Source organism: Dromiciops gliroides, chromosome 4, assembly GCF_019393635.1.
Source record: "Dromiciops gliroides isolate mDroGli1 chromosome 4, mDroGli1.pri, whole genome shotgun sequence".
NCBI classification, from domain to species: Eukaryota; Metazoa; Chordata; class Mammalia; order Microbiotheria; family Microbiotheriidae; genus Dromiciops; species Dromiciops gliroides.
In genome coordinates, this window is record NC_057864.1 from 435,558,190 (window position 1) to 435,581,770 (window position 23,581).

Below are 23,581 nucleotides of genomic sequence, written 5' to 3' on the forward strand. Positions count from 1 at the left end.
CTGGTTAAGTATTTTGAGTTTATGCTGAAAACTGATGCAAAGGCTTAGTAAATTTTCTTTTAGTGCTAGACTGGTCAAATTTCTCATATTGTAGTGCTAATAAGTACCATAAACATAAATATAATCATAGCTTAGGGACCAACATCTATTGCAAAGGATAAAGAAGTTAAACTCTGAAAGAATGCCCAACAAGTCAAAATACAGTATGTCTTAGTACTTAGAAGAATGAATTTAGGGGCAGCTAGGTGGCACAGTGGATAGAGCACCGGCCCTGGAGTCAGGAGTACCTGAGTTCAAATCTGGCCTCAGACACTTAACACTTTCTAGCTGTGTGACCCTGGGCAAGTCACTTAACCCCACTAACCTCACTTAAAAAAAAAAAAGAATGAATTTGAAAGCAGGCACAGTTAAGATCAGTGAAAAATTTTAGACAATAAGATTGAAGCTAAAAAATGAAAGAAGCAAAAAGATTGTAGATAACTAAAGTCTCATAAATACTTTATTCAAGAAGAAAGTCTGGAGTTTCCAGATGGGATGAACATTGATCACCATTACAATAAATGAAATTGTCTATATCTTAACAAATTGGAATTACCTGGCTTCTTACTAAAGCTGCAAAAAGCCATTAGAATGTATTGAGTAGGGGAGTGATCTAGTCAGGGCAGCTGCATGGAATGTAGACTAGAGTAGGGAAAGACTTACAGTAGGGAGCCCATTTAGGAAGCTGCTGAAGTAATGTAGGGAGAGGTTGACAAGGGTCTGAGCTACTGGGGTGGCTTTGTGAGTAAAGAGAAGAAATTGGCAATGAGAGATGTTGTAGAGGTTAAAATTGGATAGGTGGAATAAGAATGAAGCGTCGATGCTTTGAAAGGTCGTGTCTTAGACAGAAATAGCCACCTTCCTTGGCTTGCAAAGGAAAACACCATTTCCATTGTGCTCCCTCCATCCCTCTGGTCTCTCTCCCCATCCTCTTGCCCTCCAGCTGTATGTACTGTTGGCTAACTCCCTGAAAGGATTCCAACCTGAGGTCAGATCCCTAAGGATGTTGATAACTTATGTGAACTCTTTCCTCATTACTTTACAAACTCCTACCTTCCCCATTCCAGCAATTCTGACCATCTTCACCTTCTCCTACCACTTTCTCTGACTCCCAATAACCACCCTGTTATTCCCATTCTTCTCACCCTATCCCACTCCAGAGCTTCCCATCCCTTCCACATGGCTCTTGCTTTGTCTTAAACACTTTAGCTATGGGGCAGCTAGATGGCGCAGTGGATAGAGCACCGGCCCTGGATTCAGGAATACCTGAGTTCAAATCTGGCCTCAGACATTTAACACTTACTAGCTGTGTGACCCTGGGCAAGTCACTTAACCCCAATTGCCTCACCCCCCCCCAAAAAAAAAACCAAACCACTTTAGCTATGTCTTCTACCTTCTGGCTGTCACTTTGAGAGGGAGAATTTTCTTCCTTCCTGATGACACAATTTCCCTGGCTGCTCTTTTCTAGCACTAGATATACTTTCTCTCATATCATCCGACGCAGTGGTTGAAGTAGGGGAGTTGCAATACTTCTTGCTCTGCATTGCAACTTCCAGGCTTGCCTACTTCCATCATTCAGTAACTTCTCATTTGAGGTTCTTCCAATTCATAATTGCCATCCAGTGAAGGGTCTAGTAGCTGGTATCTCTTGACCCTCAGGACATTTTCCTTTCCTCAACAAGTTCAGAGCCTGGCTCACAGTCTGTCTTACTCTCTTCCCTATTTCCTGCCCTCTAATTATGGAACTTAAGCATATATATTGATACTTCCTCAGACACCTTTACTTCCCGACTTCTCAATTTACTTATTTCCTGTGACCTGCTCCTCCACCCTACCTTGGCTACACACACAGACATGGTCATACTCTTGCTCTTGCCATCACCCACAAACATTCCACTTCCATATTCATGCATGAACTCCAAAATTCCCTTATCTGATTACAATTTGTTGTCATTTCTCTTCTCTCCCTGCCTTGCAACCCCAAACCCTGGTCTTTGTCCTGTCTTTGACCTCTAATCCTTCCACTCCTCAGGTCTTTCCGGAGTGATATATCACCCTTGCATGGCTACGCTCTCCTCCTCTCCCTTACTTGACTCCTTGGTGAACCAACTCCACACTGCCGCCTTCTCTCAAATCCCTTGCCCTCTTATCCCGTTGCCAGTTACACCAGTCAAGCCTCAGCCTTGGATCACTTCTCCTATTTATCACCTCTGTTGCTTATGCTTCTGAACAAAGATGTAGAAAATCATGAAACCATGCTGGGTCCGTTACAAATTTATGTTACATGATTTAAAATGGGCAATCCACTTATACCCTTCTAATTGTTTTCACTATCCCACTCACCAAAGAGCCTTTTTCAAAATTTTTTCATCCTTCCTCAGACCTCTCATAGCTCCTCTTCTTCCCTTCTGCTCAGCTGAGAATTCTGCCTCATATTTCATTGAAAATTGAGACCCCTGGGGCAGCTAGGTGGTGCAGTGGATAGAGCACTGGCCCTGGAGTCAGGAGTACCTGAGTTCAAATCCGGCCTCAGACACTTAACACTAGCTGGGTGACACGGGGCAAGTCACTTAACCCCAATTGCCTCACCAAAAGAAAAGAAAAGGAAAGAAAAGAAAAGAAAAGAAAAGAAAAGAAAATTGAGACCCCTTAATTAATAAAAAACAAAAAACTGAGAAAAGTTCCCACTTCTGCTCTCCTCATCTCATCACTCAGATGCTTTCTGCTACTGTCTGTTTTACCCTTATTTCATATGAAGAGGTAACCTTTCTTTTTTCCTAAGGCAAACCCCTCTACATGCAAAATTGTTCTCAGTCCATCTGGTCTTCTCCAGTGGATTGCCTCCTCTATTATACTTCCCTCTCACTAATCTTCAATCTCTTCCTGTCTACTGTATCCTTCTGCCTCCAAACCCATCCTCAAAAAACCACTTGAACCATCCATCTATCATAGCTATTGTCCCATATCTCTTTTCTTTTTTGTGGTTAAACTCCTTGCAAAAGCCATCTATTATAGGTGCCTCTACTACCTTTCCTCTCATTTTTAAATTTTTTGTAGTCTGACTTCTGACCTTATCATTCAACTGAAACTGTTCTCTCCAAAAGCTAGTTATGCAATCTTAATCACCAGCTATTATGGCCTTTTCTCAAGCCTTATCTTTCTTGACCTCTTGGCCAACTTTGATCCCCCTCTCCTCCTGGATACTTTTGAATTTTTCTGTTTTTGAGACATGGCTTTCTCCTGGTTCTCTTCCTCCCCGCCAACTGCTCCTTCTTGCTCTCCTTTACTGTATCTTCATCCAGGTCACACCCAATAATCATAGGTTTCCCCCAGTATTCTATCCGGGGTCCCTTTCTCCCTCTGTCCTGTTGTATTTGGTGATCTCATCAGCTCTCATGGTTTCAGTTATCATCTTTCTGCAGATAATTCTCAGATCTGTTTATCCAACTTTAATCTTTAGACTCACAAATTGAACTGCTTATGGACATCTAAAACTGGAGGTTTTGTAGACATCTTAAATTCAACATATTCAAAACAGAAGTCATTATCTTTCCCTCCCAAATCCACCACTCTTCTGAATTTCCATATCACTGTTCATAGTACCATAGTATTCCCAGTCTCACAACTTAGGTGTGTTATCCTTGACTCCTTATTTCTCATCCCCATCTGTTGCCAGGTCCTGTGGATTCTACCTTTGTAACATCTCTGACCAGTGAGTTGATTTGTATTGCTTAACTGTTTTTGTTGCAAGGTAGGGTATTATTTCAAGAAGAAGAGAATAGTCTTTTGAAGGTTAGGAGATAGAGAAAAAATCATCAGTAAAACATTTTTTAAATAAGAAAGAGAGGCTTAGCCTTAGTGGCCTAGACTCTCTGGTGCTCCCAGGACAGATTGCCAATACTACCTTGTCAGAGACATCATGTCTACTTTTCAGTAACATGTTTTCGAAGGACATTGATAAGCTAGAGAACATGCAAAGGAGAGTAGTCAGGCTCATGGGGTCATAGCTGTTCAGGGATCTTAGAGGTCATCTCATACAGCTGCCTCATTTTTTATTGACCCAGAGTAAGTGAAGTTGTAATTCTTGTTTGGTGTAACGTGGTACTGGAAAGTTATTTCATTTTATGTCTTGTTGATTATTAGGGGTGAAAAACATTTAAAATGCTTAGTGTTTCCTCTTGAAAACTGCATATTTCTAATGTTTGACAATTTATCCATGATGGACTGGGAATTACCACTATGACTTTTCAGATAACTTCTTACATATATTAGTTTTCATGTTCTTATGTCACATTTTCCATATTTTCCAAATCTGGTTTTTTATTTAATTATGTTTTATTATACATAAACCAATTTTTAAGGACATTTAGACAGGCATCTGATCTGTTCCTTGCTGGTCATAGCATTATGGAATCATAGATTTAAAACTAGAAGGAGCCACGGAGATCTAGCCCAGCCCTTTCATTTCTGAGATGAGGAAACTGAAGCTTAAAAGTGGTCACTGACTTGCCAGAGTCTCACAGGTCCCTCCAAATCCAGCGGTCCATCTATCACACTGTGCCACCCTTTTATTAGTTTCTATTTTCTATAGGTTTATCAAGCACTAATATTTTCTATACATTTGGTTCAGATCATTTAAATATGAGACAATTCAGAGAGACCCAGTGAACTTAAATGACTTGCCTAAGGTCACACAGTGGTATTGTGGATTTGAACCCAGGTCTTTTGACTTCAGATTCTGCACTCTTTTTCACTGTACCCATACTGCCTCTGCTATTGGTGAAGGACTGTGAGCTGAAGGAAATAGGAATGTGTAGTCAAGAGAAAAGACTCCTGGGATATATGACAGTTGTAAGTATTGCGATATGGAAGAGGAAATAGACTTGTTCAGTTTTACCTCAGAGGATTCAGCTGTGAGTAATAAGTGGGAGGGTCAAAGAGTCAAATTTAGGTTTGATTTAAGGAATAAATCTTAAACAGTGATTTAAAAATTTTATGTTTCTTTTTCTGATGGTGATCTTTTAATAAGGCCTTAAAGAAGGACCACACCATCTTCATCAAGAGGAACAGGGAAGAAAATTGTTTCTCTTGGACAAAACTGAAGAATACCTTCAGATCTCAGCTCTGCAACTCTGCTTTTATTATGCTTTACTTTAATTTTATTTATTTTGTTAAACATTTTTCCAGTTACATTTTTCATCTTTTTCTTAATATTTTATTTTTTTGCAATTACATGGAAAAAGTTTTCAACATTTATTTTTGTAAGATTTTGTTACAAATTTTCTTCCCTCCCCACCTCTCTTCCCAACACAGCAAGCAATTAAATATTTTTTGAAATAAAAAAATTTAAACAGTGAATTGTTCCTATGTGGAACCAGGATGTCTTGGGAGGTAGTAGTTTCCCCTCACTGATGGTCTTTAAGAAAAAGCTAGATGACCACTTGCCAACTATGTTGTAGAGATGATTCTTCTTCCAAGTATAGAGTGAATTGTCTCTGAGGTCTCTTTCAGCTGAGATTCTTTGTAGGGGGCAGATGGGTCACTCTATGTAGGTTGACCATCCTTGCTTAGATCCCCTGGGATAAGCTTCCTTAAGCTGGGCCTGTTTTTCTTAGCTTTTCCCTGTATCTATTTAAACCAAAGATTCCTTTCACACCTGCCTTCCCCTACCCAATTTTTCTTTTTTAAGAGCTGAGAACAACATCAGGTACTTTCATCAGGGTAGGATTTCTTTGATCCTTGCATGGGGTAGAGAAGACAGCAGCAGCCATTTGTATAGGTTGTGATAAAGGTGGACTGGTCATTTCATGAGAGTAAGATATGAAAACTGGGCAGTCTTAGGTGCTTTGCTGGCATCCCCAGGATGTCATGAGAAAGCAAGGAAAATCTCCATCAAATTGGGTGGGACCCCCTGTGGCAAACTCGCCATATCAGTCAAATCCGAGATCCATTCTCATAGTGCCTATATATGGACACAATTAAAATGCAGTGAAGATATTTGGATGCTAAACCATTATCAGCTTGGAAAACTCTAATGATTAAGTAAAAAGTGACATCAGAGTTTAGTGGTTTAGAATCACTTGTTATAGTTAGTAATTAAAACATCATTTTCTTTATAATCATATAAAATAACCTACTGTAAAAGTTGATTTGTTCTAGAGTACTATGCTAATGCGCTTATGAACATAACCACTTATAATTATTTCTGACAAAGAATGTTGAATAAATTAATTGCCATTCAGACAAAATTTACCTATTATGCTATAAAGCACTGTTATCAGACAAACATTGGTCACTCAGATGCCTACTTAGAGAGTCCCATGGTTACAGCTAAACCCTTTTGCTCTGATCTCTTAAGTGATTCACAAGACATCAGTCTTCAGAGCTAGCTATATTTATGCACAGCTCAGGCTTACTATTGGTTGTTTAACAATGGGACATCAAGCCAAGCATCTTGTATTCCTTTTGCAGAAATGCAGCTGAAGTGGAGCTGAAAGGGCCACAGATGCAAGAATTGGGGACCCATTTCTGAAACATTAAGCTGTGTCTGACATTGACCTCCTTTCATTATTAATAAAGAAGAATATTACAGCAGGAGCTTAGGATGTATTAACACCAACTCGTTAATATACTAACTGGACCATGTTTTGAAAACAAGTCTGCATATTAAAGGACTTGACCTGGACACAACAAATTTATTTATTTTTCTCTACTGATAATGTGACTCAATGGAGGAAAGTGGTGTTTTGATAAGCATGAGGGAAGATCATTCTTTTCATGTTCGTTACAGGTAAGTCTCTTTCTTTAGAGTATTTTTTAAAATATCATTATTGAAACAATAGTTTCTTTCAAATTTAAACTTAAATTAAAAGTGATCCAACTTACAACCACTGTCTAATGTTAATTTTGGATTTTCTACAAATAATTATAATCTATAATGCATTATAGCTTTCTATAGGTGTATGTCAGTGGAAGCTAATTATAAATCTGGGTATTAAAAATTATTTGGTTTTTTGGAAAAGTTACAAAGAAGATTTTTAGGGGTTTTGTAATTTCCATGTTTATAGCTATGAAAAGATAATTATTTCAAAGCCTTTTTTTCAGAAGGGAGAAGTGTGTATCTTACATATGATTTGACTGAATGGCTTCAAATCCATTTTATTCTTAAGACTTGATATTTGAAGCTATTCTAATAACATTAAGGCATTTAAATTGCTAGTGTTTTTCTTTTTAACCATATGATTTTAAATTGTAGTGCATTAGTCAGTGGTGCTTTGTGGTAGAACTGGTATTTATTAGAAGGTTAAGCTAATTTTTAAAAATTAAGTAATTTGTGCATGTGTTTAGCTGAAAAATTAATCTTCAAAAAAAGTGGTTTCTATAGAATTGCATTTCATTCAACTGTAAATTAGTATAGTTTGTGATAGTGTTTGTATATTGTAGTCACATTTTGGGGTGGTTATTTGTTTACGGTTTTAGTGCTTTTTCCATTTGGTAACAGATGAGGAAACTGAGGCAAACAGGGTTAAGTGACTTGCCCAGGATTACACAACTAGTAAGTGACTGAGGCCACATTTGAACTCAGGAAGATGATTGTTCCAGACTCCAGGCCTGGCATGCTAGCCATTGAACCACCTAGCTATCCATTAGAGCATCTAGTAATATATGAAACTTCTAGTTCAATAAACATTTTAGTAAGCACTTACTATGTGTAATCCACTATTCTAGGTACTGCTGATACAAATTTGAAAAAACAAAATAAAACCAGTCCTTGCTCACAGAGATTTAGTCTAATGGGGGAGGGGCTATGCTTTCCTAGAAATATGATATGAGGTAAAATTAAGAGCAAAACTGAGAATGAATTAATGTACTTTAAGAAAATTTGAGGAGGGAGAGATCACCTAGACAAATAATTAGTTGAAAAGCTATCTTGAGAGGCAGAGCATATACGTTAGAGTAGTAAATAGGATGTAGTCTGTCTGAAAACCCCTCCACCAACCTCTTCCACACAGATAAAGAAAATGCATCAGATTGAATAATTTCAGGGAAATTCAGAAAAGCCAAAGTAAGCCATTTGTCCGGCACCCTTTGACTTAGGTCTGTGGACAATGGGGACAATGTTAAACAAGGAAAATGTCGGGAGAGGAGCAGTTCTTTGTCTGGGGAAAGGTTATGCATCAAGGCAAGGGGAGTCCCCAGGCTCATACTGGGCACACTGTGTTAGGTACAGTTGCAAAATGGCAGCTTTGTTGTTCACTGCTCAGTTCCAGCTAGCAGATACATTGTAGACTGCGAAAGGCCCCTGTGCAGGTGGTGGTATTCCCAGGTGGTTGTTGCTGTTGTTCATCTTTTGTTCTTGAAGAGGTAGGGAAGCCCTGAGGGGTGTACTGAAATGAAAAAGTTCAGAAGTAAGCTTCAGCTGTTTAGCTCAGACTCTAGGAGCAGAGAGGGGTCTAACTCCCAGCATGTCACCCAAATTGCAGAGGCATCACCATGGCAGAAATCCCAGACCAAAAGGGAGCATACTGTTCTGTCACTGAACCAACAGATCTCTCCAGCTTTCTGATGGTAGCTGAGTCTCCCAGAAGTTTCTTGTTGCTCAGAGCCAAACCCAGGTCAGGAACTTGTAGAGCCTTAGCTCTCCAACCAGGGGGTTCAGTAAGACTTTGCCCTAGATCAGGCCACTGTGGGATTACTGAAAGCTTGCTGATCCCTGGCTTGTCCCTGAGATCCTGGAATAACACAACATTTAACACCCCAAGAAAGCAGTAATAGTACCAGCTCAGACCTTCTCTCCAAAAGTGCTGTTGAGCCTAGCCCCAATGTCAAGTATAAAGTCAGGAAGTAGGCTGGAAGAATGAACAGAGATAAAAAGAACCCATCCATGAAGAGTTATTATGGGGGCAGGGAAACGCAAAACAAACTCGGAAGAAGAGAATGACTCCAAAACATCTACAAGCAAAATATCAGATAAAACACAATTTAGACAAAAATTCAACTGGAATTCCTAGAAAAGATGAAATAAGAGTTTTTAAATATTTAAAAATGTTTTTATAAATGAGAGTGCTTGAAGAAAAAAAATAGGCTATAAGAACTATGAAAGAACGAATTAGAAAAGCAGTTAACTGCCTGGCATAAAAGTTACAAAATGTTGCCCAGGCAACATTAAAATGAAAATTTGAATGAAGCAAATAAAGCCAGTTACTCCATGAGACAACAAGAAACATTAAAACAAAAGCAAGAGACTGAAAATATAGAAGAAAAGCACTAGAAAGAGGGAAGGGAGACACAGGGTATGAGAATTTTGTTGCAAGCCTGTGGTGGGCAGTGGAAGAGGGGATGCTAAGTGAGCACAGGGTAGGTGTTAGTTCATGTGTTTGTTTTTATTTTTATTTTTCAAAGAATGATGTCTTTATTTAATATTAGTGAATTGTAAAACTATTCAGACCATAAGATTTTTCATATTTCTTAGTTTAAGGGATAGAAACAATATAGAATAAATTGTTGTTGAGTCATTTCAGTTGTGTCTGACTCTTCAGGATCCCATTTGGGGGTTTCTTGGCAAAATTCCAGGAGTGGTTTTCCATTTTCTTCTCCAGAGTTAAGTGACTTGCCCAGGCTCACACAGCTAATAAGTATCTGAGGTCAGATTTGAACTCAGGAAAATTAGTCTTCCTGACTTCAGGCCTGGCACTCTGGCCACTGCCTCCTAAAAGCATATTGTATTATAGGAAGCAAGAATAAAAATATGAACCATCAATCAGTCATTAAAGAAATATATTTAGGCCATAATTTATAGGAAGCCTTTCTCTTTGCTAATATTTTATTTAAAATTCTTACATCAATTTCTTTTTCCATTTTTTTTACTTACTAGTATTTTTTCCAATTACATGTAAAGATAGTTTCAACATTCATTTTTATAAAACTTTGAGTTCCATATTTTTCTGCCTCCCTCCTCCTCCCTAAGGCAAGCAATCTGATATGTTATACATGTACAATCACATTAAACATATTTCCACATTAATCATGTTGTGAAAGAAGAATCAGAACAAAAGGAGAAAACCACGAGGGGAAAAAAATGTATGTCAATATTTATTAGGGAACTTGATCTATAGTTTTCTTTCTCAGTTTTTGCTCTTTCTGGTTTAGGTATCAACACCATATTTGTATCGTAAAAGGGATTTTGGGGCAGCTAGGTGGTGCAGTGGATAAAGCACCAGCCTGAATTCAGGAGGACCTGAGTTCAAATGCGGCCCCAGATACTTGACAATTACTAGCTGTGTGACACTGGGCAAGTCACTTAACCCCAATTGCCTCACCAAAAAAACCCAAAAACAAAAACAAAAAAAAACAAGGAATTTTGTAGGACTCCTTCCTTGCCTGTTTTTCCATATAATTTATATAGTATTGGAATTAATTGTTCTTTAAAAGTTTGGTAGAATTCACTTGTGAATCCATCTGGCCATGGAGATTTTTTCCTTAGGAATGGATTGTTCAATTTCTTTTTCTAAGACAGGGTTATTTAAGTATTCTATTTCCTTTGCTGTTAATCTGGGCAATTTATATTTTTGTAAATATTCATCTATTTTGCTTAGATTGAGAGATTTATTGGCATGTAATTGGGCAAAATAGCTCCTAATAATTGCTTCAGTTTCTTCTTCATTGGTAATGAATTCACCAGTTTCATTTTTTGATACTGGTAATTTGGTTTTCTTCTTTTAAAAAAAAATCAAATTAACCAAAGTGGTTTATCTTTTTCCCCCCAGAAAACCAACAACTAATTTTATTTATTAATTCAGTGGTTTTCTTACTTTCAGTTTTATTAATCTCCTTTGATTTTCAGGATTTCCAATTTGGTGTTGAATTGGAGATTTTTAATTTGTTCTTTTTCTAGATTTTTTAGTTGCTTGCCCAATTCATTGATCTGCTCTTTCTCTATTTTACTAATGTAAGCATTTAGAGATAAAATTTCCCCTAAATACTGCTTTGTCTGTATCCCATAAATTTTGGTATGTTGTTTCATCGTTTTCATTCTCTTTAATGAAATTACTGATTGCTTCTGTGATTTTTTTCCTCAAGAAGTCTTTCTCAATCCCTCCTTTTTTTTTTTAAAGTGAGGCAATTGGGGTTAAGTGACTTGCCCAGGGTCACACAGCTAGTAAGTGTTAAGTGTCTAAGGCCGGATTTGAACTCAGGTCCTCCTGATTCCAGGGCCAGTGCTCTATCCACTTCGCCACCTAGCTGCCCCTAATCCCTCTTAATTCTAGTTCCTAGCTTCTGTTGCTTATTATCCATTCAGTCTATATGTAACTTATTTGCACATAGTTATTTACATATTGTCTTCCCCATTATATTGTGAGCTCCTTCAAGACAAGAACTCTGCTTTTTTCTTTTAAAAAACCTTCTTTGGGATTCCTGGTGTTCTAGACCATGAACACAGCTGAAGTTACTTTATCTTTGCCTCATAATTTCTATTTTGGAGAGATTTGAGAGGTGGCAGAAATCTGACAAAATGTTTATTAGTCCTACCATCTTGTTGGTCACATGACTTGGAAGTTCCAAATATTCTTTTCCTATGCTATTCTCTGCAAAGGTTCCAAAAAAATCAGTCTTCCCTTCCTGTTCAAAACCTACATACCTTGTGTTGAGTCTCCCACTAAATTCCTATTCCCAGCATACTACCCTAAGTTAGATGGTAGCTAATATAATAGACCCATCCTGAGCCACTTAGTGAATAAGCATGGCCCAGATAACCAGTTCTGTCTGCTTCCTATAAGCTCTCTTAGATGAGTCATCAGTCACATGCCCTTCTCCAAATCCAAAGGGAGTTGTTTCTAAAAACTCTTTTATTGCAAGTTACAGTAGAAATAACAAATTTTACATGACAGTAATTAATAACTAAACAACAAGGGCAGGGCCATAATACTGTTTTTTGTTGTTCAGTCATTTCAGTCCTATCAGACTCTTTGTGACTCCATTTGGAATTTTCTTGGCAAAGATATTGGAGTGGTTTGCCATTTTCTTTTCCAGCTCATTTTATAGATGAGGAAACTGAGGCAAACAGGGTTAAGTGACTTTCCCAGGAGTACATGCCTAGTAACTGTGGATTCCTGATGTGTTTTTCTATATGGAAAGCTTTCTTGCCTGCAGACCATACAGTGCCACACTTCACAGCACTAGTCCAAACCTGTCATTCTATAAACAAGGAAACTGAGAGCCAGAGAACAATTATGATTTGTCTAAGTCATGCAGGAAATAATTTGAGCCTAATGGCTCTGACCCCAAATCTAATATACCACATTACCTATCTCCTTATAGGATTCATAGCTAGATGTTTCCTAAGATTAGTTAGTTCAGATGCCTCATTTTTCAAATGGAGAAGCTAAAACCAAGAGAGGAAAAGTGAAAGTTACATATATAGTAATATGGTAATACTTAAACCCAAGCCATCTGATCCCAGCACAGTGCTTTTAAGAAACAAAGGGCACCATGATATCACTCAAGCATTTTAAGCACCTCTGCGCCAGAAACCATGGCAGGTGCAGGGGATACAAGTATAAAAGCCACTAGTCACCACCCCCTCAGGGAGCTTACATTCAGCTTGAGGGATAGACTATATTCACTGATCAATAAATACAGGATAGATACAAAGTAAATCAACAAGGGATTTGTGGTGGGGTTACTAATAACTACGGGAATTAGGAAAGGCCTCTTGAAGGAAGTGACCTTTGCGCCTTCTCCAAGAGGAAGAGGTGAGGAGAGAAAGCATTGCAGAGATTGGGGACAAGCCATGCAAGAGCGCACAAGGGCTGTCCTTGTCAGTAGGGAACAAGTGGGGAAAGGTGAAGTTGTGCAGGCTTCCTGGAAAGATTGACTTTAACCAGATTGTGAGGGGCTTTTGATGCCAAACAGAGGAGTTGTTATGTTTCCTCAGTTGGAGGGGTTATTAACTGGGGGTCTGTGGACAGATTCCAGGGGTTCCATGAATTTGGATGGAAAACACACACACACACACACACACAAACATACATACACACACATATACACATACACATAAATCATTATCACTAATCTTTGGTTTCTTTTGTAATCCTGTGTATTTTATTTTACAACTTTGAAACATTATTCTGAGCACCTATGATAAAAAAAAGGTTAATCCATGTCCTCAAAGCAACAGAGAGCCAGGGAAGGTTTTGAGGGAGGATATGACATGGTCAGACCTGAACTTTGGGAATATTACAACTTTGCAGAGGACAGCTTGGAGAGAAGGTAAAGGCATGAAGATAGTTTAGACAAGAAGTAATGAGAGCCTGGACTAGAGATGTCATGTGGGCACAGATGAGATAGGTGCAAGAAATATTGAGGAGATGGAATCTGTAAGACTTGGTAGCTATTGGATATTGGGCGAGGGGGAGAGGTAAGTGAAAGTGAAAAGTTAGTGGTGACTACTCAATTATGACAGAGCACTGGTGCTCTCAGTAGAAAAAGGAAAGTTAGGAGGGCAGGATGAATTTAGGGGGAAAGAGAAGTTCTACATTGGATAAGTTGAATTTGAAATGTCTACACAGAGATGTCAGATAGTTGAAGATTCAGGTCTGAAGCTCAAGAGAGACAAGGGATGCATTCATTTGTTTAGATATGATAAGTGCTGATAAATAAGTGCTGAATGTAGAAATAGAAGAGGCGAGAGCTCAAGACAGAGCCCTAAGTTATATTGATGCCTGGGAGTGAGCTAGGAAGTACAAAATGGATAATGAACCTGCAAAGGAGAACAAGAAGTATTGGTCTAATAGACCTGACAGAAGGCGGGGGGGAACCATGATAGTGCAGTACTATGACATTATCTAGGCAGCTGGGTGGTGCAGTTACTGGGCCTGGAGTTAGGAATATCCATATTTGAATCCAGCCCCACACACTTATTACTAGCTGTGTAATCCTGAGCAAGTCACTTTACCTATGTTTTCCTCGGTTTCCTCAACTGAAAAATGAAAATAAAAATAGCACTTACCTCCCAAAGTTGTTATGAGGATCAAATGTAAAGTACCTGGCACAGTGCTTGGCCTACAGTAGGTGCTATTTAAGTGCTAGCTAATATTATCAAGTCAAGAAGGATAAAAATTTGGCAAAGGTAATTGTGTTTGGCAATAAAGAGATCGTTAATGACCTCAGAGCAATTTCAGTTTTAATGATATAATCCAAATTGGAAAGGTTTGCAGAAGTGAGTAGGAGGAGAAAAAGTGGAAGCAAGAAGGTAGTCAGCTCTTTCTAGGAGTTCGAATGAAATGGAGCAATGATAAAAGAGAATGATAGTCTGAGGGAATACTAGGATCAAGTGAAGGGTTTTTTAAGAATTCATGTGGGCAAGCAGTAAGGAATAAGCAGTGCCAAAGGTGAAATGGACCTTAACTGTCCTCTAGTCCAATCCTTGCCCACTTGTCTGTAGATAGCTTCCATGGCATCCCCGACCACATAGTCATCCAGCTTTCCTCTTGTTGAACACCCAGTGATAGTATCCTCACCCACTACTTCAAAAGATAACTCTGGGGGCGGCTAGGTGGCGCAGTGGATAGAGCACCGGCCCTGGAGTCAGGAGGACCTGAGTTCAAATCTGGCCTCAGACACTTGACACTTACTAGCTGTGTGACCCTGGGCAAGTCACTTAACCCCCAGTGCCCCTCCAAAAAAAAAAAAAAGAAAAGATAACTCTTTCCATTTAGAAACAGTTCTGTTGTTAAGGCTGAATCAGCTTCCTTGTAACTCGGATCCATTGATTCTGGGTTCGTCGCTTATTATTTTGCAAGATTATATTGAAGAAAAGGGCTCTTGATGCTAGAACTAATGCCAAAATAGGACATACCAAGGTAAAAGAAGAAGAGAGAGAGTAGAGAACATAGAGACATTGAAAAGAAATCTATTTTTCCAACAGTGTAAAATGGAACATACCTCTTTCTGAACCTGTGGTTCCAAACCCCTTTGTATATATGTCTTTTTTTTCTTTTTGCTGGGCAATGAGAGTTAAGTGACTTGCCCAAGGTCACACAGCTAGTGTCAAGTGTCTGAGGCCAGATTTGAACTCAGGTCCCTCCTGAATTCAAGGCCGGTGCTTTATCCACTGTGCCACCTAGCTGCCCCTGTATATATGTCTTTCAGATTTAGTTAGCTTTAACGGTCAGTTTATTTCTTTTGTCACTTAACTACAATGAACACAAGACGCTGTAAAAATTAATTTTTGTAAAATGGGAGGTAATAGATGATTAACAAGAAATGGAAGATCAAAGACTATATGGAGAGATGAGTAAAGGTTGATATTAAATAAAAGAGCACCCAATAATGTTGGCAGAGTTGTGGAAAGACAAACAGGCACACTAATACACTGCTGGCAGAACTGTGAATTGGGGCTACCTGTTCTAAAAAACAATGGAATTATTTCAAGAAAATGACTAAAATGTACATACCCTTTGACCCAGAGATCCCACTGCTAGGCATTTGCCTCAAAAAGGTAAAAAATGGAAAGGCATCTTATAAACACCAAAATATTTCTAGCAGTACTTTTTGTAGTGGCAAAGAACTAGAAACAAAGTAAATATTCATTGATTGGGGAATGGCTAAACATGAGTGTGGTATATGAATATAATGGAATGTTACTTTGAATATGAAGCTAAAGAACTTGTAAATAGAAACAGGAAAACAAGACATACAATCGCTAAAACACAGTGGAAAGAACAAAATAATCAAAATTGAACATTATTTGTAATAATCAAGCTTAGTTTTTAAAAAGAACTAAGAAAATGCACCTCTCCTCCCTTCTTTGCAGAAGTGGGGAACTATGGGTATTGAGCTATACATATACCATTGAATTCAATTGATGTGCTGCTTAGTTTTGCTAAACTTTTTACCTTTTAAAGAAATTCTTGTTTTATAAAGGATTATTCTCTGATGGGAGAAGAGAAAAGCATATATTTGAAATTGAAAGTGATTCAGAAACAAAATATGTCAATAAAAATCATGCAAAGACAACAAAAAATGGGTTAGAATAAAATCTCAGTGCCCTAGTATATGACTTAAAATATGAATAGAAGTTTAAGAAGCACAGATTAATATGCTTGTATTTAAAAAGGAAAAGTTTCCATCAAGGTATGCAGCATTGTATTTAGAGTGTTTAGAAAGTTATTTTCTTTGACATACACAAGTTAATCTCAGGAATAGATAATTATGATAAATAAAGGGAAAGTTACCCAGTTTTGTATCTTCAGTTATAGTATGCCCATAGCTTTGTACTTTGCCTCTAAATGAAGTAATGTAATGCTCCTGTAGACCCAGAGGGCCTATGAGATTACTTTGTGTTTATATGTTTAATGACATTTAAAAAAAATTCATAAACTGATCAACCTTGAGTTCCTATTGTTAATTGTGCTCTGATAGTTTAAGTTTGACTGTGGTGTTAAAGCTACAATGAGAGTATCAACTTCTATGATAAAAACATGTTACTGGGGCAGCTAGATGGCGCGGTGGATAGAGCACCGGCCCTGGAGTCAGGAGTACCTGAGTTCAAATCCGGCCTCAGACACTTAACACTTACTAGCTGTGTGACCCTGGGCAAGTCACTTAACCCCAATTGCCTTACTAAAAAACAAAAAACAAACAAACAAACAAAAAAACATGTTACTACTATAATGTAATAACTTTGTTTATTGTAGAGAAGAATTTTAACTAAAGTGGCACTTGGACCTTGTCTAAGGCATGCTGTTACTGAAGTTACTGAAGAATTTTATTGTAAGATAGTGTTAAATCAAATTTTAAAACCCATCATTTCCTATATAAATATTTAAAATTGAAGTGTTTAATGATTATAAAAATTAGCACAAGGTAAGGATTTAGGGATTGATTTTGGTTTCTGATTTGTGAGAAATTATCCATCATAAGAACCTGGTAAACTCATTTGAAAGCTATGTAAAGTCATGTTTAAGTTCATAATAAAAAACACTTTTTGGAAACCATGCAGATTCATGTGTTCTTTTTTCTGACTAAATTTGTGATTTTATTAATTTAGAAGAGAAATCCTACCAATACAGAACAACAGCTATTCTGACATATTTGTCTTGGTTGAGGGGGAGGAGGAAGGGAACAAGGAACAGAAAGGAATGATCATTTGTGCTAAGCACCTTAGAAATATCTCGTTTGATCCTTACAACCCTGTCATTGGCCTTGGAGATGATCTGTTTCTTTCTGTTGAGCTGAGGTCCTTTGACTATGTTTTCTCTGCTAAACTGTTCTCTAATGAACTCTAGCTACAGCAGCAAGGGAGTTCAGATCCTTTAAATCATAGCTTTAAAGGACAATTTTAGCTCTTCGCTGATTTCATACCCCAGCCAGCAAACCCAGTCTGCTAACTAGAGAAGCCCTTAAGCAGTAAAGTCTTAAACCTTTTCTTTGCTTTTTGGACTCTCTTGGTCAATATAATTGATATCAGAAGACTTTCAACTTTCAACACCTATCATACCCTGGCTTCTTACCTGTGTCCCTAGAAATCATCCCATAAATTCTACTTAAAACTGCAAAAGACCTATGGTGAAGAAATTATTTTCAGTCTCCATCATGCGCTTGGTCTTTACTAGTCCTCCATGTGCATATTATAAAGCTAAAGAGATTTGATGCAGTGTATAACCTAAATTGAATTGCTTGCAGTTTCAGGGAAGGGAGGTGGGGAGAAAGGAAGGAGGGATAAAATTTGGAGCTCAAAACTTAGAAAAAACCCAATCATGTTAAATAATTGTTTTAACATTTAATTGGGGAAAAATAAAATATTAAAATAAAAAGAATGTCTTTTAAAAAATAAAGAGGTTTGCTGCAGCTGGCCACATCTGCTCTATCTCCATTTCCAAGCCCTAGTAACCAAATCCCTGCACTGTGGATCTGGAGACATTAGAGGTCATCTAATCTAGATTTTTCATTTTTATCAGGAAAGGAACTGAAATCTAGAGCAGTTGTGACTTTCCTGAGGTCACAGGTGATACATGACAGAACAGATATTTGAATCCAGGTTCTCTGACTTCATACCCTTAGCATTTTTACTCTCAGCAAATAATTCGTGGTACTTCTATGTAATTCTTTAGTGACTTGTAGTATTTTTTCATTTGCTTGTAGATGATATATAGTTTTCATTTTGACCACTTATATATTGGGGAATCAGAAACAAAGAAATGATTTGTTCCACCTCTCCAGACCATAAACTGAAAGCATGATTTACCATGATTTAACTCTATATGAGGGATCCTGTTAGGAATTTATAGCAGCAGTAGCAGGACTCAGTAGGAATCCTGTTGTGTTGCTTGAGACACAGAGATGACCTTACCCAGGGTTACACAATTAAACCAGCAAACTTCAAGAGGTGGGGGGAATTCTAGCAATCTAGCCACTGTTACCATGTTTTATACACTAAACTATTTTAGAGAAAAAGTAAAACAGCTAGCAATTCTAGAATTCTCTAGTGCTTACGATTTTTAAAGGCTATTTTTGGAGAACTTGCAAGATAAGGAAAAGGAATTTTAAATGGTCTTTGTTACTTTTAGTCAGAGAATGATAGTAGTTATTAAGTATTTGAAGCATCATCAGGAGAAAAAGAAATTAGCTTTGTTTTGCTTGACCACACAGAACTAGAAAAAAATGAAAGTTTCCAAGGGGCAGATTTAGGCTTTGAATCATCACATTATGGTCAGTAAAAAGATTCATTTAATACTACTGCTTTTCTGTATTTGTGAGGTTTTATGTCCTAATACAAGGTCAATTTTTATGAATGTGCTGTGCACAGCTAAGAAACAGGTATATTTCTTTCTATTCCCATTCAGTATTCTCCAGTGGTCTAGCATATAACTATATTACTTTTCTAAAATTCTGTTCAGCTCCTTAACTTCTTTCTTTATTTTTTATCCTATTTATCTAGGTCTGAGAAGGGTAAATTGAGGTCTTTCACTTGTACTTCTATTATCTATTCCTGTAATTCATTAACTGTTCCTTTAAGAGTTTAGATGCTATACCATTTAGTCCATGTTTAGCATTGATATTGATTCGTTAGCTAAATCTAAGTTTCCTGGCATATCTTAGGTCTCTTTTTGTTTTTACTTAAAATCAGGATTGCTACACCTCTTTTTATTTCAGCTGAAGTGTAATAGATTCTGCTCTAACCCTCTTATTTTAATTCTGCATGTATGTTTCTGTTCTTTGTGTTTCTTGTAAACAACATATTGTTGGATTCTGGTTTCTAATCCATTCTGCTATTCTCTTATGTTTTCTGGGTGAGTTCATCCTATTCACATTCACAATTATGATGGCTAATCTTATTTCCTTTCATTTTATACTATCCTCTCTCCCCCTACCAACTTATTCTGCCTGCCCTCTTATTACCCCCTTTCCCCTTTATCCATTTACTTCCTATTTTCTTGTTGGGTTAGGTGTGTTTCTGTTTGTGTATATGGTTATTCTTCCCTTATTTAACCAGTTCGTATGAAAGTGAGGTTCATGTCATCTACTCTCCTCTTATTGTGTCCTTTTTTTGTATGAGATTTTTTGTGTGTACCTCATTTATGTGAGATAATTTCCCCATTCTTCTTCCTCACTTCCCACCCCTCATAGTATTTTCCCCCACCCATTCCATTTTTCCTTTGAGATCATCCAAACACAACAGAATTACAATCAGGCTCTCTAATTGGACTCCTTCTATGACTCCTGGTGATGGTAAAGTTCTGAGTGGTTACATATATCATATCTCCATATAAGAATGTAAACAGTTTGATTTTGTGTACGTCTCTTAGGATTTCTCATTTGTTTTTATCTTTTTGGGCCTCTCTTGACAACTCTGTATATCAGAGTTTCTACTCAGCCTAGTCTTTTCATCAGTAATGCTTTTAAGTTCTCTATTTCATTAAAGATTCGTTTTTCCCCATGTAGGACTATTCTTAGTTTTCCTAGATAAATTATTCTTGTTTGTAAGCCTAGATCCTTTGCCTTCTGCAATATCATATATAAAGCATTCCACTCCTTGATATTGATGGCTGCATTTTCATTTTGCTTGTAGATGTTTTCAGTCACCATCTTCTTCTGTTTGTATCTTGAGTTTCCCTGTTGCCATCATAGCTTTTTATTGTTGGGTTCTTTTTTTTTTTTTGATTACTCTTTCTTCTAACCTACTTCTTGACTTAGGACTTTATTTTAATATTGGGCTCTGCACTCTTCTTCTTCTTCTTCTTTCTTCTTCTTCTTTCTTCTTCTTCTTTCTTCTTCTTTTTTACTGGACAATGAGGGTTAAGTGACTTGCCCAGGGTCACACAGCTAGTAAGTGTCAAGTGTCTGAGGCCAGATTTGAACTCAGGTACTCCCGAATCCAGAGTCGGTGCTCTATCCACTGTGCCACCTAGCTGCCGCCTGGGCTCTACACACTTCTGAGGGGGATGTCGGGTCTGAGCTGCTGACCTTTTAGATCCTTTTGCTGCTTTCACAGCTCCAGAAGGGGCCCTGCAAGCTTTCACTGCTTTCAAAGTAATATGATCCAGGGGGAAGTCTATTAAGTGCCCTCCTGGTCTGAATTCTGTAAGTTTCCTATGTTTGGTTCTGTTGCCTTATTTCTGATTGGGAGTTTCAGCCATTATTGACCCATGGTAAGCACTTTGGATTCATCATATAAACTGCTGGTTCCCCCCACCCCAAAACAAAAGAAAACAAAATAAACTGCTGGTTCCCCTTTGGTTGCATATGTTGCAGAGGGGATTTTTTTCATGTATAGCTTGCCTAGATCCTTTCAAGTCTGTGTTTCTGCCATATTAACCGGAAATGTTTTATGTATTAAAGTACTTATTTCTAAGTTCTGATAAGAATTTTAAAGGAAAGTGAACTTTGAGTGGTCATTCTAAGTGCCTATTTTGTACCAGTCATTGTGCTACGGGCTTGGAATGCAAAGAATGGCAAAAGACAACCCCTATTCTCAAGGAGCTCACGGTTTAATGGGAGAAATGGTATGCAAATAACCACATACAAACAAGCTACGTAGAGGATAATTTGGAAATGTTCTCCAGAGGGAAGGCTCTGGAATTAAGAGGGATTAAAAAAGGCTTCCTATAAAAAGTTACAGTATTCAATCAGACATGTAAAGTAGACCGGTTACAATTTTTTTTTTTTGTCAAAGGAATCTATCTATAGGAGGGATGACCTGTATTGGCTTCTTGCTGAAAAATTTCTACTCTTACTATTATGTTGATCCATACTCAGCTTCTTAAAACCCCCCTTCAAATTCTAATATTGTTTAACAAAATAAAAAGAAAAAAATTTTTTGATGTGTTCTTGGTTTTCCAAAATATTTTTCTTTAAGCCTTGCTAGAAAATTAGGGGCTGCTACTAGGTTTAAAATATAATAATCCTTTATATATACACAGTATTTTACACACATTTACAAATTCTATAGTGTAAAAATATGAAATTTGAGGTTCCCCTTTAACTTCCTTTCTTCTATGTTCCTTTCTTGATCCCTTTTCTTTCTCATTTGGTTTGATATAAGTTATTTTGCAACAAAATTTGCTTCTGGGGCATGTTGGTATCATTTTCATAGTTCAATAGGTGGAACTGAAATCCCAAGGCAGTTATATGAATGAGGTGAGCCATTGACTACATCACATGGATTCTAGATAGCCAAAGTTACGTGTTCAATGAAGCAGTGTTTTAACACTGTGTACTTTTAACTCTTTGTTCTGGCTATTGTGTGTCAGCAGCTGTCTCCTTTAATATGTCGCCAGTGTTTCCTTTTGATTTCATCATACTTTTTCTATTTTACAACGCCAGTTTTTGTTTATGGCTCTTTATAAATATGAAATTGTAGACTAACAGTCATTACTTAAAGAAACATATTAACTGACCTGATGCTTCTTCCCACAATTAAATACAAGCAAAGTAATGATAAAATGCAAATAATTTGAAGACAAATAATAACATATAGTGATTTTTTTCTTTTTATTTTTTCCTATGGGTAACAAAAATCTATTTACTATTGCTATTTCCCCTCCTCACCTTGGAAAAAAGAGGAAAACAAAAACCTTGTAGGAAATACATATAATGAAGCAAAACAGATTTTCACATTGTCCATACCTAGAAAGTATATCTAATTCTGTACCCTAAGTCCATAATTTCTCTTGTCAGGAGGATGACATCACTGGTCTTCTAGAATCATGGTTGGTCACTACATTGGTTAGAATTCTTAAGTCTTTCAAAGTTGTTTATCTGTAAAATGTTATTGCTGTTATATAATTTGTTCTCTTGATTTTGCTAACTTCATTTTACATCAGTTCATATAAGTCTTCCTAGATTTCACCAAAACTACCTCTTTCAGCTTACAGTACAATAATATTCCATTATGTTCACATACTGTAATTTGTTCGGATATTCCACAATTAATGAAAACCCCTTAGTTTCCAGTTCCTTACCACCACAAAAGAGCTGTTAAAATATTTTTGTACAAAATCTGTAAAATATTTTCCCTCTTTCTTTGATCTTTTTGGGGTATAAGCCTAGTGGTCTTGCTGGATCTAAGGGTATTTATAGTTTACTGATTTGGGGGGGCATAATTTCTAATTGGCTATACCAACAGTGCATTAATGTACCTGTTTTCACAAAACTCCTCTAAAATTTGTCATTTTCTTTGTCAGCTTTGTTAATTTGATGGGTGTGAGATGGAATCTCAGAAATGCTTTAATATGATTGTGGAAAGCCAGGATTTTTTCCTTAGAAAACTGCTTGTTTTCTCACTTTGGCAGCACATATACTTAAACTGGCATAAGGAGATTATTAGAGACCTTATGCAAAGATTACACATTACAAATTTTTGAAGTGTTCCACATTTTTGTGGAAATTTGTTTTGAATTTTATTTTTCTTCCCTTCTTAAGTGGGTAAGTGATGAGGAGGTGAGGGAGAGAATTTGGAACTGAAAATAAAATTGAATTATTTTTTAAAAAAAGAAAATTTCCTGTTTATATCCTTTGACCATTTGTAAATTGGGGACTGGCTATTAAGTTACAAATTTAAATTGATTCCTTATATAGCTTTAAAGTAAGACCCTTATAAGAAAGACCATGTGATACTTTTTTCAAAATTTGAAATGTTTAGTGATCTAAATAAGATTGTGATGGGTGTCCAGCTGGTGTTCAGGCTTATGGGGGTTTTTTTGGGATAATTTACCTTGGCTTTTTTGTTCCATCTTTTTTCAGTTCTGCTTCAGGGAAACAAGAGTTATATGTATGCTTTGGGGGGGGGGCAGGGCAATGAGGGTTAAGTGACTTGCCCAGGGTCACACAGCTAGTAAGTGTCAAGTGTCCAAGGCTGAATTTGAACTCAAGTCCTCCTGGATCGAGGGCCGGTGCTTTATCCACTGAGCCACCTAGCTGCCCCCTATATGTATGCTTTTAAAAACCTTGAATACTTTTTTTCTAAGTGCTTTGTTTTGATGGTTTAGTTGCATTATTAAAATGTCCCTAGTATGTCATTATCTTGCATATGCTCACTTCA

General features: G+C 37.3%; 1 protein-coding gene across 2 annotated transcripts in view; it reads left to right on the forward strand.

Moving 5' to 3' along the window:
* GPSM2 (G protein signaling modulator 2) overlaps window positions 1-23,581 on the forward strand; it is a 55,905-nt gene that overhangs the window by 9,454 nt on the left and 22,870 nt on the right. Inside the window, exon 2 of one of the 2 annotated variants that reach the window (XM_044000353.1) lies at window positions 6,511-6,829. The exons of the other annotated variant lie outside the window; for it this stretch is intronic. Coding sequence (XP_043856288.1) covers window positions 6,768-6,829 — 62 coding nt within the window. The 5' untranslated portion in view covers window positions 6,511-6,767. The remainder of the gene's footprint in view (window positions 1-6,510; window positions 6,830-23,581) is intronic. 2 annotated transcript variants of the gene reach the window in all.